The following is a 17,269-nucleotide window of genomic DNA, read 5'->3' on the forward strand; positions in this document are numbered from 1 at the left end:
TTTAAATTGTTTAAAGTAGCAGGTAAGGGGCATCTGGGTGGCTCAGTCGTTGGGTGTCTGCCTTCGGCTCAGGTCATGGTCCCAGGGTCCTGGGATCCAGCCCCTCATCCTCCTTGCTCGGTGGGGAGCCTGCTTCTCCCTCTCCTACTCCCGCTGTTTGTGTTCCCTCTCTCACTGTTTCTCTCCCTCTCTCTGTCAAATAAATAAATAAAATCTTAAAAAAATAAAATAAAGTAGCAGGTAAAATGAATGCTGTTGCAAATTGTGTTGATTTTTGAAGAGATGCTAGCGACTAGTGGTATCAGAAGTATGTTCAGGAATGTTTTTGATACCTGTATTACAAACAAATGGTGGAGCAGGATGGATTTATTTCAAAGTACCTCCTTTGTATTACATATAACAAACAAACCATACCTTTAAGTGGAATCCTCAAAAAGTAAACAGATGTATGATCTGTGATTTGGGGATTAGTCTTGGAATGTAAACAAAATGTGGCAAATATCCTTAGAGACTGTGCCAGTTCTAATATATTGATGTAAAATATGTATAGCACCTTGTAGAGTGGTAAAAATCAAATGCTATCTTTTAATCTTTATTTTTAAGATTTTATTTATTTATTTATTTATTTATTTATTTATTTATTTATTTATTTGAAAGTGCAAGCGAGAGAGCACAAGCAGGGAGAGAGGGAGAGGAAGACTCCCCGCTGAGCAGAGAGCCCAGTGCGGGGCTCGATCCCAGGACCCTGAGATCATGACCTGAGCCGAAGGCAGACGCTTAATTGACTGAGCCACCCAGGGACCCTGCTATCCTTTAATCTTAACATAGCTATTACTCATCCTGTTTTGTACATTACTTGTGAATTGGAATTTTACAGAGTATTTCAGGGACAAATACAAATGATTCAGTTCCTTCTTTGCAGAAGAAAGAATCCCAGATATTATGATGTGAGATTTTATTTTAATATCTACAGAACTATTATTTTAAAAAACCTTCAGAAATATAACAATTCTTTCAGATTTATGAATTATAAATTTTCTGGGTATACATTCCATTTATTCCTTATAACTTTCTTCCTTTTTTTTTTTTCTGAAGCTTCAGGTTAATGACAGGAAACTAACTGAACATTTACACTGCTAACCCCTAATGTTTTTAGCACCAAGGAGGAGTGATTTTATCTACCTTATCTCCACCCAGCCTCCACCCTAACAAATATTCAATTTTATTTAATTAATTTAATTTTGAAGTTGAAAGCTAAATTATGTTCTATTTTTACCAATGTCCTGATAAGTTTATTGTTTTTCGCCTCAAAGGACTGGGCATACTGCTTTGTTCAAAGTTTATTTTCTTATGGAATTTGCAAAGAAAATAAAATATTGGCCTGATGAAGTCTCCTTTGAATTTAGAAAGCTTAATTGTTTATCTTATACTTTACTCAGGAAAAGCAAACTGAAACCAAAGTAGTCAAAATATGAACTCAGATGTTCAAACTTTCTATTTGTAAAGTGAAAGGAGAAATTACGTTAGCTTATATTAAAATGCTTAGTCACTTTTATAATCCAAAAAAGACAAATTTCTCAATCATACACCTGAGACGTTTTTATGGAGTTCATTGAGAGTTGAAGCTTTGAGCAGACTTTTCTAGGGCAAATTATATAGTATATTAAAGTCAGTGAAAATTTGAGGTTATTCATTTCAATATGCCAATATGAATATCTTAAAAATACACTCACAAACAATAGTGCATATGGTATTAATTAAAATAGGTTTGAATTGCTCCAGCACTATATAAAAGTAGATATTGAACCAGTAGTCTAATAATTACTTTCCCACTTTGAAAATATCTCTTGTCATACCTGGAAGTTAGTAATAATTCAAGAGTAGGAAAAGGGATCTATCCCTGAGAATTCCGTCTTAACCATGTTTAAAACCTCGTATCAGTGGTTCTCTGGGTAATATGGTCTCTGTGCTTCTTCCCACTGTCCTGTCCACCACTTTGTAAGTTGGTTTTCTTGTCCAAAATGTGTTGTCAGAATTGTCCCTGTCATGTTCGGTTCCAGGACCCTGAGATCATGACCTGAGCCAAAGGCAGATGCTTAACTGACTGAGCCACCCAGGCACCCCTATAACAGCTTTATTGAGGTATTAGTCACATACCACACAATTCACCCATTTACAGAAAGTGAACCATTCAGTGGTTTTGAGTTTATAGTTCAATTGACGGGTTATACGGCCATCATCACGGTTAGGTTTTTTTTTTTTTTTTTTTTTAAGATTTTATTTATTTATTCATGAGAGACAGAGAGAGAGAGAGACAGAGGCAGAGGGAGAAGCAGGCTCCCCGTGGAGCGGGGAGCCCGATGTGGGACTCGATCCCAGGACCCTGGGATCACGACCTGAGCCGAAGGCAGATGCTTAACCGACTGAGCCACCCAGGCGTCCCTGGTTAGTTTTAGAATATTGTCATCATTCCCAAAATAAACCGCATAGTTTTTAGCAGTCACTCCTCATTTCCCCTCTGACCCCCCACCCCATACCTAGGCAACCACTAATCTAATTTCTGTCCACCTATTCTGGATGTTTACTGTGAACGAAGTCTTGCAGTACGTGGTCCTTTGTGACTGGGTCCTTCCCTGTGGCGTTGTGTGTGTATCGGTACTTTTCTTGACAAATAACATGCCAGTGTGCAGACTCACCGCATTTTTATCCATTCCTCCATTGATGGTGCTTGGGTTGCTTCCACTCATTGGCTGCTAGGAGTAAGGCTACATGAACATGTGTGTATAAGGTTTTATGGAGACATATGTTGTCAGTCCCGTTGGGTCCGTGCCTGAAAGTGGAGTTGCTGAGTCATGCGGTAACTTGATGTGCCGGCCTTGGAGGGACTGCCAGGCTATTTCCCAAAAGAACACAGATTTGGATGTGATTTTCCTTTTATCTGTTTGTAAAGTGGACAAGCTTGTAAGAGTGTATTAACCTTTAAATTAACTACAAAAATGCCTTAGATATTTATTTAAAAGGCTAGCAGGTAAGGGGCGCCTGGGTGGCTCAGTCGGTTAAGCATCGACTCTTGATTTCGGCTCAGGTCATGATCTCGGGGTCATGAGATCGAGCCCTGCCTTGGGCTCTGGCCTGAGCATGGAGTCGCTTGAGATTCCCTCTCTCCCTCTGTCCCCCTCTCACACATGCTTTCTCTCTCTCTCTCAGAAAGTAAATAAATAAATAAATGACTCTTTCTCTCTCTCTCAAATAAGTAAATTTTTTTTTAAAAGATTTTATTTATTTACACAGCGAGAGAGGGAACACAAGCAGGGGGAGTGGGAGAGGGAGAAGCAGGCTTCCCGCCAAGCAGAGAGCCCGATGTGGGGCTTGATCCCAGGACCCCAGGATCATGACCTGAGCCAAAGGCAGACGCGTAACGACTGAGCCACCCAGGCGCCCCTCAAATAAGTAAATATTTTTTAAAAAGAAAGAAAAAGATAGGCAGCCTAATAGAAAACAGGAAAGAGAATTGAACAGATACATTTTAAAAAGAGGATATTCAGGGGCGCCTGGGTGGCTCAGTCAGTTGAGCATCTACCTTGGGCTCGTGTCATTGTCCCAGAGTCCCAGGATCGAGCCCTGTGTCAGGCTTCCTGCTCAGCGGGGAGTTTGCTTCTCCCTCTGCTCCTCCCCCGCTCGCTCACTCTCTCTCAAATAAATTAAATCTAAAAAAAAAAAAAAGAGGATATTCAGATGTACAAAAAATTTTTGATAAGGTACCCAGCCTCATTAGTAATAGAGAAAATGCGAATTAATACCACAAAGAGATATCACTCACACCCTCTAAAGTGGCTAATATTCAAACACTTAAAATATCAAAGATCGGAAAATATGTCAAGCAGCCAGAACTTTTTTTTTAAGACTTTATTTATTTGAGAGAGGGGGTGGGGGAGGGACAGAGGGAGAGAGAGAATCCCAAGCAGAGATTGTGCTGAGCATGGAGCCTGATGTGGGGCTTGATCTTGCCACCCTGAGATCATGACCTGTGCCGAAACCAGGAGTCGGACGTCTAACTGACTGAGCCACCCAGGCATCCCAGCCAGAACTTCCTTATTCCATCACTTTGGGGAACTCTTTGGCTCTGTCTACTAAAACTACACATGTGGGTACCTAAGTACAAAATGTCCTAGAAGCACTATTCATATTGACCAAGAACTAGGTGCAGCCCTATTATCCAGTAACAAATGGAACCAATAGAATGGCTGATTATATCATATTTCTACAAAGGAATTTCTACACCACAGTGAATGAACTGTGGATATGCACAACCATGTGGATGAATTTCACAATGTTAATTGAAAGAAGCTAGGAACAAGAGTATATACTGTATAATTGCATTTTAAATAAATTTCAGAAGTCAAACTATGATGTTTGATGTCAATAAGGTTGCTTTGGAGAGAAAAGAGAGAAAGGATTGTAAGGTGATATGTGGGGCTTCTTAGCAGTGTTCTGTTGATGTAGTGGATTTTTCCCATGACTTCCCCAGCTTTGTTGAGGTATAATTGGTGTACAGTAAACTGTATCTTTTTAAAATGTATGGTTTGATCAGATATATGTGTGTGCCCATATACACATACACACCCATGAAGCCAGCACCACAGATGAGGTTACCAGTATTTCTGTCTTCTCCCCTCCTCACCAGATTTCCCTAAGCCCTTCATAATCCATCCTTCCCTCTACCCCAGCCTCCAGGCAACCATTGATCTACCTTCTGTCATCTCAGATTACTTTGCATGCTTTTTTTTTTTTAAGATTTTATTTATTCATTCGAGATAGAGAGAGAGCATGAGCAGGGGGAGAGGCAGAGGGAGAAGCAGGCTCCCCTCTGAGCCAGGAGCCGGACGCGGGGCTCAATCTCAGGACCCCGGGATCATGACCCGAGCCGAAGGCAGATGCTCAACTATCTGAGCCACCCAGGCACCCCTAGTTTGCATTTTCTAGAATTGTATATAGATGGAATCATACAGTGTATATGCTTTTCTTGCCCGGCGTCTTTCATTCAGTATAAGGATTTTGATTCATCCACTTGGTTGTGTGTTCCACAGTTCAAGCAACATACTGTAATTCTTTCTTATTGCTGAGCAGTAGCACATTGTGTGGATATTCCACAATCTGTTTATCCATTCACCTGTTGAGGGACATTTGAATTGTTCACATTTTTTAGCTATTACAAAGAAAATCGAACATTCATGTACAAGTCTTTGCATGGACAAGTGTTTTCATTTCTCTTGGATCATATGGTAGGTGTAGGTGTTTAACTTTTTTTTTTTTTAAAGATTTTATTTATTTGACAGCGAGAGCAAGAGCACAAGCAGGGGGAGTGGAAGAGGGAGAAGCAGGCTCCCCGCCGAGCAGGGAGCCCCATGTGGGGCTTGATCCCAGGACCCCGGGATCATGACCTGGGCTGAAGGCAGATGCTTAACCGACTGAGCCACCCAGGTGCCCCGGTGTTTAACTTTTTAAGAACCGGTGTTTGCATTGTGATAATTCACTGAATTGTATATGTATATTTTGTGCATTTTTCTCATGTTATACTTTTTTTTAAAGATTTTAAAGTTTATTTATTTGAGAGAGAGCACGCATACATGGGGGGAGGGGCAGAAGGAGAGGGGGAAGCAGGCTCCCCGCTGAGCAAGGAACCCAACATGGGGCTCCATCCAGAACCCTGAGATCATGACCTGAGCCGAAGGAAGATGCTTAACCGACTGAGCCACCCAGGCACCCATCATGTTATACTTTTCAATTAAAAAAAAATACTAAGTTACAGGGTGCCTGACTGGCTCAGTCATTGGAGCGTGCGACTCTTGATCTCTGGGTTGTGGGTTTAAGCCCCATGTTGGGTGTGGAAATTACTTAAAAATTTTTTAAGTTTTATATAGCGTGAAGTTATACCTGAGAGGTCTCATTCTGGCAGGCTGGGAGCCCACAGCCTGACAGGTTCCCCTTCTCCACTCACCCTGACACACAATCTGACAGTTGACATATCCCATTATATGCACAGGAATGCAAATATATTTTCTATTCCAAAAGAATTTTAAATATTTTCAATAGAAAGTTAAGAAGAACAAGTTGAGGGGTGCCTGGGTGCTCAGTCGGTTAAGCGTCTGTCTTCAGCTCAGGTCATGATCCCAAGTCTCTTGGGATCAATTCCCCATGTCAGGCTCCCTGCTCAGCGGGGAGTCTGCTTCTCCCTCTCCCTCTGCTGCTTCCCCTGCTTGTGCTCTCTAGTTCTCTCTGTCAAATAAATAAATAAAATCTTAAAAAAAAATTAAATGGCAAAAAGAACACACCAACCCAAGCCCACCAATAAAGGATAGATTTAGCTTTTTTATTTATTTTTTTAAGATTTTTATTTATTTATTTGACAGAGAGAGGGAGCACATGCAGGGGGAGTGGGAGAGGGAGAAGCAGACCTCCCGCGGAGCAGGGAGCCCGATGCGGGGCTTGATCCCAGGACCTTGGGATCATAACCTGAGCCAAAGGCAGCTGCTTAACAACTGAGCCACCCAGGCGCCCCAGATTTAGCTTTTTTAGAGAAAAAAAAAAGTGAATGGTAGATGTCCCGATGCTCCTAAGAATAGTCTCCTAAATAACAATAATACTGTTTTCACACACAAGAAGTAGAACATTGAGGACAGACAACTTCAATAAACTTCTGTTGTTTTGGAATAGTCAGATCTCATGTTAGATCACTGAAAGTGCACTGCTCAAAAAAATCCTTATCGGGGTGCCTGGGTGGCTCAGTCGGTTGAGCATTGAACTCTTGATTTCAGCTCAGATCATGATCTCAGGGTCGTGAGATCGAGCCCCAAGTTGGGCTCCTCACTGAGAGTGGCGTTGGCTTGGGATTCTCCCGCTCCTTCTGCCCCTCCCCCCACCCCGTGTGTGCTGTCTCTAAAAAAAAATCCTTTTCAAAATCTGATTTTTGGGACGTCTGGGTGGTTCAGTCGGTTAAGCGTCTGCCTTCAGCTCAGGTCAGGATCCCAGAGTCCTGGGATCAAGCCCCACGTCGGGCTCCCTGCTCAGCAGCGGAGTCTGCTTCTCCCCCTCCCCCTGCTCATGCTCTCCCTCTCGCTCACTCTCTCTCTCTTCCAAATAAATAAATAAATAAATCTTTATTTAATAAATCAGATTTTTTTCCTTGCAGAAATCCTATTCCATGCCCATCGGCATTGAATTTCAGCGGAGATATGCAACAATCGTTCTGGAGCTTGAGCAGCTCAACAAGGACCTCAACAAAGTTTTGCATAAAGTTCAGCAGTACTGCTATGAGGTAGGTGATGTGTATAAATTTCCCCTGAGGGCCTGTGCCCCCCTCCCCCACTCTTTTATTTGAAGCTAAATACTGTTATTTACCTTCACATTTTAGAAAATTCAAACTATAGCGGGAGGGGAAGAATGAAGCGGGGGAAATCGGAGGGGTGGACGAACCATGAGAGACGATAGACTCTGAAAAACAAACTGAGGGTTCTAGAGGGGAGGGGGGTGGGAGGATGGGTTGGCCTGGTGGTGGGTATTGAGGAGGGCACGTTCTGCATGGAGCACTGGGTGTTATGCACAAACAATGAATCATGGAACACTTCATCTAGAACTAATGATGTAATGTATGGGGATTAACATAAGAATTAAAAAAAAAAGAAAATTCAAACTACACCAACATCTCTATCAGGTCCTTTAGCAGAACCGGATTTTATGTACATTTTTACTCATTTTAGCATTAGTGTCAAAGAGTGCTTTACACACAGTCAGCTCTCAATTGTGTTGATTTTTGTTTCAATTACAAATGGTATTGCTCTTGAAAAAAATATAGAAAAATCCAGAAAAATGATTACTCTTAAACTCTTAATTCCACAATCCCAAATACTGTATTTTGGTTTATTTCCCCTTAGTATTTTAGATAGATAGATAGATAGATAGATAGATAGATAGATAGATATAATGCTTTTTCTCGCAAAGTTATGATCATGCTGTGTATACAATTTTGTTTCCTCCTGCTTTAAATTTTACATTAGAACTATGGATTCTTGAACCAAGTATGTAGAGCATAGGGTTATTTGTGAATTATTATCGTGTACATAAAATTATATGTATGAAGGCAGTTCAGTGGTTTCACCTCAAATGTGATTTTCTTACAACAAGGTAAGAAGTGACAGATGAGTTTAGAATGCTCCAGCACTTGCATTTTTAGAGGTTTTATGTTTCCTGTGAGCCACGTCCATTTGTGACATGAGGTTCTTCAACAGTTAGCTCTTTATGACACTAACCTCCTAATTAGTCCCGAAGATCTGCCGTAGGCCATGTTATCAACCTGTCCACCTGGAGCTGAAGGAAATGAACTGTGTTTGCCTGGAACTACACTCTGAGACTATTTTGCTCATTCCTCTAACCATCATTATCATTTATTTTTATTTTCCCGGTAGTTGTCCCCTACAATAGCAGTAAGCGTTGTCCTAGTGATTAGATTTCTCCCTCCGGGCCAGCTACTAACCCACGAGAGATGCAAACCAAGCAGTCCGAGACCGCGCGGAGCAAAGTTGACAACACGCGCCGAAGTGGACTGTTCATCACTCTTGTTGTGTAATTTCAGTATGTACACAGGGCCTTTTGTGATAGGTCCATTTCCCCATGAAGTAAAATGATTTCATTTTCACAAAGCTCTTGGGGAAGTACAATATTGATTTGATTTGCTTTTTAAAGATTGATTGATTGATTGATTTGAGAGAGAGTACGTGTAAGTAGGGGCAGAGGAAGAGAGAATCTCAAGCAGACTCCCTCCTGAGCAGGGAGCCCAACACAGGGCTCGATCCCAGGACCCTGAGATCATGACCTGAGCCAAAGGCAGACGCTCAACCAACTGAGCCACCCAGGAGCCCCTACAATATTGATTTTAAAATGCGTAAACAGTATGATTAAGCAATTCTATTTCTGATATATACCAAACAGGTTTGTGAACTTCTGTTTACCACTAGAATGTTCATAGCACCTAAAACTAATAGAATTTTTTTAAAGCGTTAGAGAAAGGTGATTCATTGCAGCATTCCTGGTATTTGCAAAATATTAGAAAAAACATGAATGCCCATATATAGGGAATTGGCTAAGTAACTTATGGTACATCCACACCGTGGAGTACCTTGCTGCTGTAAGAACGAACAAGGAAGCTCTCCATTTACTGATATGGAGTGATTTCCAGGATGTATTAAGTGAAAAAAATAAAGTACATGGAAGTATATATAGCAATTGTTTCCTTTGGAGTAAGCAGAAATATGTAAAAATAAAATACACATATATCCTCTTAGTTTTTCAAGAATAAACACAGGAAGGATAAACTAGAACTAATTTGGGGATGGGGCAGGGATCGAGGAGTGAGGGGAGTGACATTTCTCTGAGTGTTTGTTTTCTCAATAAATACAGATGAACTCCAAAATGGAGTATAAATAGAAGTAAACGAACCTAACTCTATGTCAAAGGAATAACATAAACACTAAAGGAGACAAAAATGAATCCAAATAACCTGAACTTAGTATTTTGACCCTATACCCTTAGTCTGAAGATAAATTGAACTTTAAATAAATAATGAACTCTAGTTAGTAAGGTTTTCACTCCTGGTGGTATGGATTCGCAGTTCTGAAACTCTGCATTCTAGGATGGAGCACATGAGTAACTTAAGTATATCGCAGATCGGGGAGGCCTGCCCTCTCACCTCTGAAGAAGGCAGTTATGAAGATGGGAGACTACAACAAACCCTGTGGTGTTGGGTTAGAATAGGGAGAATTGGTCTGATTTCGTGATTCATTTTGTTTTTATGACGTAGCTACGTGGGTGTGTGTGCGCGCGGGTGCACGCACACGCTGAGAGAGCCCAGAAGCACACACCTGACGGCACTGAGCACGCCCAGCACTCGATCATGGTTTCCAAATGCTGCTCTCCAATAAAAGGAAGCAGGGCTCCTTGAAAAAGAGACTTGATTCCAGAGGCTGGACCATCTCACTGTGCCCCCCAGCTTATGGGAGCGTGTCCAACAGGACCGGCTGGACACTATCCCCACTGACTAGATCTGGGGCAGTTTGGGCGTCAGCATAAGTGACTACACTCAGAGATTAGAACCCTTTGAGTAAAGTAAGAATCCATGAGTTCATACTAATATTAACCACTTAACCAATTAATTTTTTTTTAAAGATTTTATTTATTTATTTGACAGAGAGAGAGACAGCGAGAGAGGGAACACAAGCAGGGGGAGTGGGAGAGGGAGAAGCAGACTCCCTGCAGAGCAGGGAGCCTGATGCGGGGCTCGATCCCAGGACCCTGGGATCATGACCTGAGCCGAAGGCAGATGCTTAACAACTGAGCCACCCAGGCACCCCTAACCAATTAATTTTTAAGGGAAAGTTCTTTTTTTTAAAAAAAAAAAGATTTTATTTATTTATTTGAGAGAGAGAGCATGAGAAGGGGGAGGGTCAGAGGGAGAAGCAGACTCCCTGCTGAGCAGGGAGCCCGATGCGGGACTCGATCCAGGGACTCCAGGATCATGACCTGAGCCGAAGGCAGTCACTTAACCAACTGAGCCACCCAGGTGCCCTTAAGGGAAAGTTCTTAGAGTAAAATGCCAGCTAGCAACTGTAGGAGGAATGGTAGAGTGAGAGGAATGGCGCCTGGCAGCCATCACCGCAGGAACTGGTAAAGGCAGGGTGCTCAGTAAAACTTGAGGGTCAAAGGGTGAGGACGAGGAGCCTCCAAATCTCTCTTCACAAATTCTTACTCGTTCCAAAGGGGAAAATCCCGTCCTGTGGGGAAATCTGGGCGACACCTGACTCCCTTAACCGAGTGATCAGAGATACCGCAACCAGTAATGGGACAGATTGGCATCAGAGGCCTCCTGACCGAGATGCCCTGAGCAAGAACTCAGCATCACTCTTGTATTCCTCCCCAAAATGCATGACTTCAGTCTAATCACGAGGAAACAGACAAACCCATGTTGAAGGACAGTAGACAAAATAATTGGCTGGTACTCTTCCAAAATATCATGATATTTCATGAAAGAGGAACTGTTCCAGAATAAAAGAATCTACAGAGACATGACAACCAGATGTCTCTGGCGGGGGGTGGGGCGTGGGGGGGACTTACGTGTTGGGATGGTTGATGGACTGTGCACATGCCCTTTTAGAAGAATATGGTCTCCTGTCGGTGGGAAATTTCCCAGTTGTGACAGTTGCCCTGTGGGAATGTACTTCGGAAATGCAGACTAGAGTGTTTAGGGGGAAAGAGGCACAGTGTTTGCAGCTTATTGTCAAATAATTAAGGGGAAAACATTACATCTGTTATACAGAGAGAGATCAAATGTTGCCACACGGAATAAACAAGAAACTGAATCTGGGTAAAAGGTTTTTAGGAGTATTTTTTCTATTCCTTTTTAGCAGTTTGAAATTATATCAAAATTAAAAGTTGCCAAAAATATAAAATCAAGAAAAGAAAACCAAGAAGAAACATTTCTTCTGGTGTGAGGCCCATTTTCGTTATAAAGGCTAGTTTTGGAAACACCCACATCTGAAGACAGGGCACGAACACACAGACATCGTCTGGCCTGGTGACCGTCCATCTCATGTTGGAATCCTCTGTTTCCAGCTCGCTCCAGACCAGGGCCTGCAGCCTGCGGACCAGCCCACGGATATGAGACGGAGGTGTGAGGAGGAAGCCCAGGAGATTGTCCGGCACGCCAACTCCTCCACTGGACAGCCCTGTGTTGAGAACGAAAATCTCACAGACTTAATCTCCAGGCTCACCGCTATTTTATTACAAATTAAGGTACATCTCCAAGAAAACATTCTCTTCATTTTGATACCTACACAAACTGCACTAATTTGTTGATAAATTATTATAATACACAGATTATATCAGGTATTTTGTATCTGTATTTGAACTATAATTCAATTAAAATTTGAAATATTTTTTCCTTTAGTGTCTGGCAGAAGGAGGAGACCTGAATTCCTTTGAGTTCAAATCACTTACAGATTCATTAAATGATATCAAGAGTACAATAGATGCTTCTAATATCAGGTAATTCGTTAGGTGGACTCTAATCATTTTTCTAAGTTCATGGGGATTTCCAGTAAAGTTTTAAGAATTATGCATATTTGTGAAGCATTCCTATAATTTTTACCCTGTAAATAAATTCCAAAAGGACTTTTCAGTTATATCCCGTCTATTGACAGAATAGAAAGTTCACATGGATTTGGTTTATGTAAAGGAATCCGAAGACCTACGGTATTTGGGTTTGGGTTGGTGTGGGGGCTCCACTGAGTAGTTTCCCCAGAGAGACACTCTCACCCTTGCCCGCACCCCCGCGGCTCCTTTGCCCCCTCCAGCAGCCCTTCCCGTCACGGCTGCAGCCGGGGGGTAGCTGGTGTGATGGGGGCTTTAGTCCTTCCTCGGGTCATTATCTTCGCTGCTTTTTGGACTAAAATTCGGCTCTTCCTTTGTTAACAAGTATTTTCCTAACGTCGCGAAATAAGGGAGTGAACCGTGTTTCTTCTTCAGTTGCTTTCAGAATAACGTAGAAATCCACGTTGCACACATTCAGAGTGGCCTGAGCCAGATGGGAAACCTGCACGCCTTCGCAGCCAACGACACCAACAGGGACTGAGGAGGAGCCTCCACTGTTCGCGCTGCACAGGACATGGCGCTCCCTGCACCGAGGCTCCCAGCACCAGATAACCAGATAACCCAAGCGCTGGAAAGCAAGGGAAATGTAAATCTCCAACTAGGGCGTTTTAATATACTATACTGCTTCGTAAACCAGCATTGCTGACCAGCATTCTATTTATTTTTCTTTTTATTATTCAGCTGCAGTAGCATCGCTTATGTTACATGTTTATAAGCAAGTATTTTAAAACTGAAACTGAACGTAATAGGCTTTCACGGAAGAGTATGCTGACCCTTTTTTGAACGTGCATGAATTCAGCCCAGCACGCGCAGACAGCTGCGTGGGGGGGGGGGGGGGCATGCGCAGACACGGGCTCCTTGCGCTGCCGGGGGCAGTCCAGAACTCCGTCCAGAGGACTGCGGCGCAGGCTCCGTTAGCTCCTCACCCTGCCAGTCTCTGGAAGAGAGCACCCTCGAGAAATGGGCAGGCACGTGTGCAGGAAGCCTCTGGAATAGCAATGGGAGATGCGGACTTGACAAGTATGCGGGACGGATACTTGCAGTGTGACACGGCTCGAGAGATCATTTTATAATAATAACTATTTTAATTTATCATAATTTATAAAAGAAACCTTTGTTGTTTGTCTGTTGAAAGAAAATGAAGGAGCAGGAAAAAAATAAATTACTTGCAAAATGCTACATTTCAGCAAGTGGATTTGGCATGACTTTTCCCGTCAATTCAGGACAAAAAGTGCTATTGTTAGGAGACTTATTTAAAAAGACTGATAACACACTATTTTCATATTTTGTTTATTTGCACAACTTTTGAACCAGATGACTGGTTAAAATCCAACCGTATACAATTTATAAAGTCAAAAGATTTTATAAGGAAAACAAATAAAATAACCAGTGCTGTGAAATGCAGAAAAAAAGGTTTGTATTTGGTTGTGGGGTTTTTTTGTTGTTTTTTGGTTTTTTAAAGGAAAAACCCTGCCTAAAATGTTAATCTTGTAAAAAGTGTGTATTTGGAATTTTCTGTTTTAATATAGAATATTATAAAGTCAAAATATAATAAAATTGTTTTCAGATTTGGAGTTTAAGATATAGCTGTAGAAGTGGCTTTGATTCTTTTAGATGTCTCATAAAATGGGACTTTTTATATGTTAATGTATTATAAAACTAAAATGAGATTATTTTCCATTTGAAATTTTTGTATAGTTTAAAAATGCTTCCATATTCTTTGTTGGTCTTGTGCCACTGCAGAACTTTAGTGCAGAGTTTATATTTAGCTAAACTGTTAACGTTAATTAAGAAATGCATAAATCCTCTATTCTTAATATTTGTAATTCTAAATAAATTGATCTATGAAAAGTAATACTGCCTACCATTCTCATTTAATTAATACACTTGATAAGTATTCCTTGTTTGAAAAGTTTTAAGGAACTGTAATTTCCACTGTATTTTATATATACATATGAATATATGTATATTTTAAGATTTTATTTATTAGAGAGAGAGCGTGTGTGAGCGAGAGAGCAGGAGCACGGGGTGGAGAGGAGAGGCAGGAGCAGGCTCCTCGCCGGGCAGGGAGCCTGATGCGGGGCTCAATCCCAGGACCCCGGGATCACGACCTGAGCCGAAGGCAGATGCTCAACCAACTGAGCCACCCACATGTCCCTTCCACTGATTGATATTTTTAGGGGAAACAATAGAGATTAATCACCAAGTCATCTTGAATTACGATATCATCCAATCTGACTTTAAGGGAGGGGGTTTTTCCATCTGTACAAATCACAGTGAAAAAACACTTAACCAGTTCTTGGCTTACTGTAGACCCAGTGAGAGGTTGGTTTTAATACAGTCCGCCTAGGGGCACCTGGGTCACCATGCTGCCACGGCCCAGCACATTTTGCAAGTTCTAAAGAGCCATCAATGCTACATGCTGTGTAGGTTTGGTTCTGAAAGACTTTCGCTGAGTCCCCCAAAACCAGATTCGCTTCCACCATTGAGAATCTACCAAAAGATTTGCCTGTTCAATTCTTTCTCTTAAATTCAGGCACTTTCTGAGCCTGTGTCATTACCACCTCTCTCGCTCGGCCCGGCCGCCATCCCCGCCAGTCCGGAAGTCTTCGGTCATCCCTACCTTCTCTGCAGTGTCCACTCTGCCCCCTCAACTGCGACATTCGGGCAGTGATAGTCTTAAACTGCAGAATAGGTCATGTTCTCTCCATCTAAGGCCTTAGGGCTCTCAGAACAAACTCAGAACGCTTCCACAAGACCCAGACAGCAACGTATGGTCTGACATCCTCAATTTCTCCGTCCTGCTTCTTCCGCCACGGGGCCTTTGCACGTGCACTTCCCTCTCCTCACCTTGGTGACTCCTGACCATCCTACACGTCAGTTTCTCAGCTAAGCTTTCCTTGACCACAACACACCGTCTCCAGGTCCTCCTGTATCTCTGTATGCAGTGCGTACCACATTTGCAATTTTACATTTCTTCTTGGGTCTGCCTGCTGGCCTCTCTACTCCTGGCTTGGCTCACCATTTTATCTCCAGGCCCTGATAGAGTACCTGTTCATAGGCAGCAAATGTTTGTGCAGTGAGCAAACAAAAGTTTCAAAAGAGCTCAAACCAACATCAGTGTCACTAGAACCAGCATGGGGTTTTCCATGATGATTGCTTTGCAAGATGAGACTACTCCCTTGGATGCAGAAATTCTGCTTTGGGGGGTTGCCTTTAAGCATTATCACTCGTCCTGGTCCTGACTAAAAAGGCCAGGCCAATACAGGAGGCATGATTTGCTGGTGGAGAGATGGGTGGACGGAGTCCCAGGTTTGAGTCACTTCTGATCTGAACCATAAAGTTTCTTGTTCTTTAGAACAGTAATAGCCCCTGCCTTATACGGCATGGTAAGGATTAAACACACAGTGCCTGTAACACATTTAGCAGTTACGTCCCTTGAGAGTTCAAGGGAGGTGCAGACTAATGTTCTTGGAGGGTCCCACAATTTTTTTAAAAATTAAAAATAACAAGATTTAAATGTTTATAGATTTTGTAGGTATTCGCTAGGGAAAACACAATGTAAGGGCAATAATCCAATTAATTAATAAGCTCTTTGCAAGATTTACCTCTACGTGTGACCCTTAGTGGACTCTAAGTTCCGAGTGTCAGGTTTTCAGTCTTGTGGGTGTGAATGTCTGTAGTCTCGCACCTGTCCGGGTCACCTGTCCAAATGCAAAGGGACTGCGGAGCAGGATGCGGGGCATGCGCAAGCACTTCAATAACCGCAGCTAACGTTTACCATCTTGTGTTTGGTTTCAGACCATTTTCAAGGGTTCGGTAGCCAGGTCTGCCACTAAAGCCCGAACTGTCTCCCGCTGCTTCTCGCAATGCATTTGCTACGCTGAAACCTGCAAGTCACTTGAATAACACCTCTGGGAAAATGAGGGCAACCGGCCTGTGCGATCTCAAAGACATTCCAGGGCGCTCAGACTGTTCCAGTAACATCGGGACAGGAGTCCTGGCCTTAGCCACGGCTCCTGCGGGCCTCCTCCAAGGCGCCGCGTACAGAGACCCCCCCTCCATGGCCACCCCCTGTAGACAAAGTCTCCCTTGGCCCTCAGGAGTTTGAAAACCCTCAAAATATCAAGACAGGATTTTAATGGATCTCAGGCTAACTTACACCCTAATTTGCATATATTCTAATGTGTACACTGGGAGAGAGAAATCAGAAGCCAGCAGTCATGCGACTAATTTGAACAAGCTCTCAGCACAGCGGCCTGATGACCAAAGGCGAAGGGCCACATTTGCAGAGACTGTTCTTTCACAAGCAATGGAGGATGGCGCCGCACGACGTGCTGTCCAAAGGACCGAACTCATTTCAACAGAATGACAGTGGAGCATTTGTGGAAAGCATTTAATAACCCACTCAAGTTGCACCAAGTACAATTACAAGTGCTAAGGGTAATGTGGGAGTGACTGGAGTAAAACGTACAAAATCAGGATTCGAGGAAGGTTCAGACTCCGGGGGAGGGGGACCTCAAGTGTCTGAGACAGAGTAGTATTCATTTGGTCCTCAACAACGATGGACAGGAGGGGCTCGGGGACAGGACCACGCTGTGCACGGGTGACCTCAAGAAGATTTGCACGGCCGCCCCTTTGGCTGGAGATGTTGGAAGGGTATACCACCCAAAGCTTTTTCCATCTGGTGGCCACAGGAGGCTACCACAGATTTCTAGAGAGCGATGTGTGAAAATCTGAGAAGCCAGAGGCAGGGGGTTCTAGAAATAATCTGCATGAAGAATCACCGGAGCGACGAATGAGTGTAAAGATGATGGGCCACACACACAGAAAAGGAGTCGATCTCGGGGACAGGGTGAGGACTGTGTCCTGATGAGTTCAAAGTCACGAGCCTTGGAGGAAGGCGAGAAGCCGGCAGCTGGGGCGCACAAGGGGAGGGTGAGCCTGGCCGCAGTGTTCTTGGGAAGGGGAGAGGGAGTTCTGACAAAGCAGTCTGGAAGGGAAGAGGGGGACCAGCCACATGGAGCGGGATGCAGATGGAATTGGAGGTGCGGGTTTGGAGGCACCCGGG

The 17,269-nt window shown here is 43.0% G+C and overlaps 1 protein-coding gene across 3 annotated transcripts in view; it reads left to right on the plus strand.

Annotated features, from left to right (window-relative positions):
* Positions 1-14,053, plus strand: part of LIN9 (lin-9 DREAM MuvB core complex component) — a 70,822-nt gene extending 56,769 nt beyond the window's left edge. For all 3 annotated transcript variants that reach the window (XM_045877626.2, XM_064594461.1, XM_054508117.2), the window contains 4 exons: positions 7,190-7,315; positions 11,662-11,841; positions 11,996-12,093; positions 12,574-14,053. In XM_045877626.2, the coding sequence (XP_045733582.1) occupies positions 7,190-7,315; positions 11,662-11,841; positions 11,996-12,093; positions 12,574-12,679 (510 nt within the window). In that variant the 3' untranslated portion in view covers positions 12,680-14,053. The remainder of the gene's footprint in view (positions 1-7,189; positions 7,316-11,661; positions 11,842-11,995; positions 12,094-12,573) is intronic.
* The last annotated feature ends 3,216 nt before the right edge of the window (positions 14,054-17,269 follow it).

Source organism: Mirounga angustirostris, unplaced genomic scaffold (assembly GCF_029215605.1).
Source record: "Mirounga angustirostris isolate CCGP_5_RB_7025 unplaced genomic scaffold, mMirAng1.0.hap1 SCAF_6, whole genome shotgun sequence".
Classification (NCBI taxonomy): Eukaryota; Metazoa; Chordata; class Mammalia; order Carnivora; family Phocidae; genus Mirounga; species Mirounga angustirostris.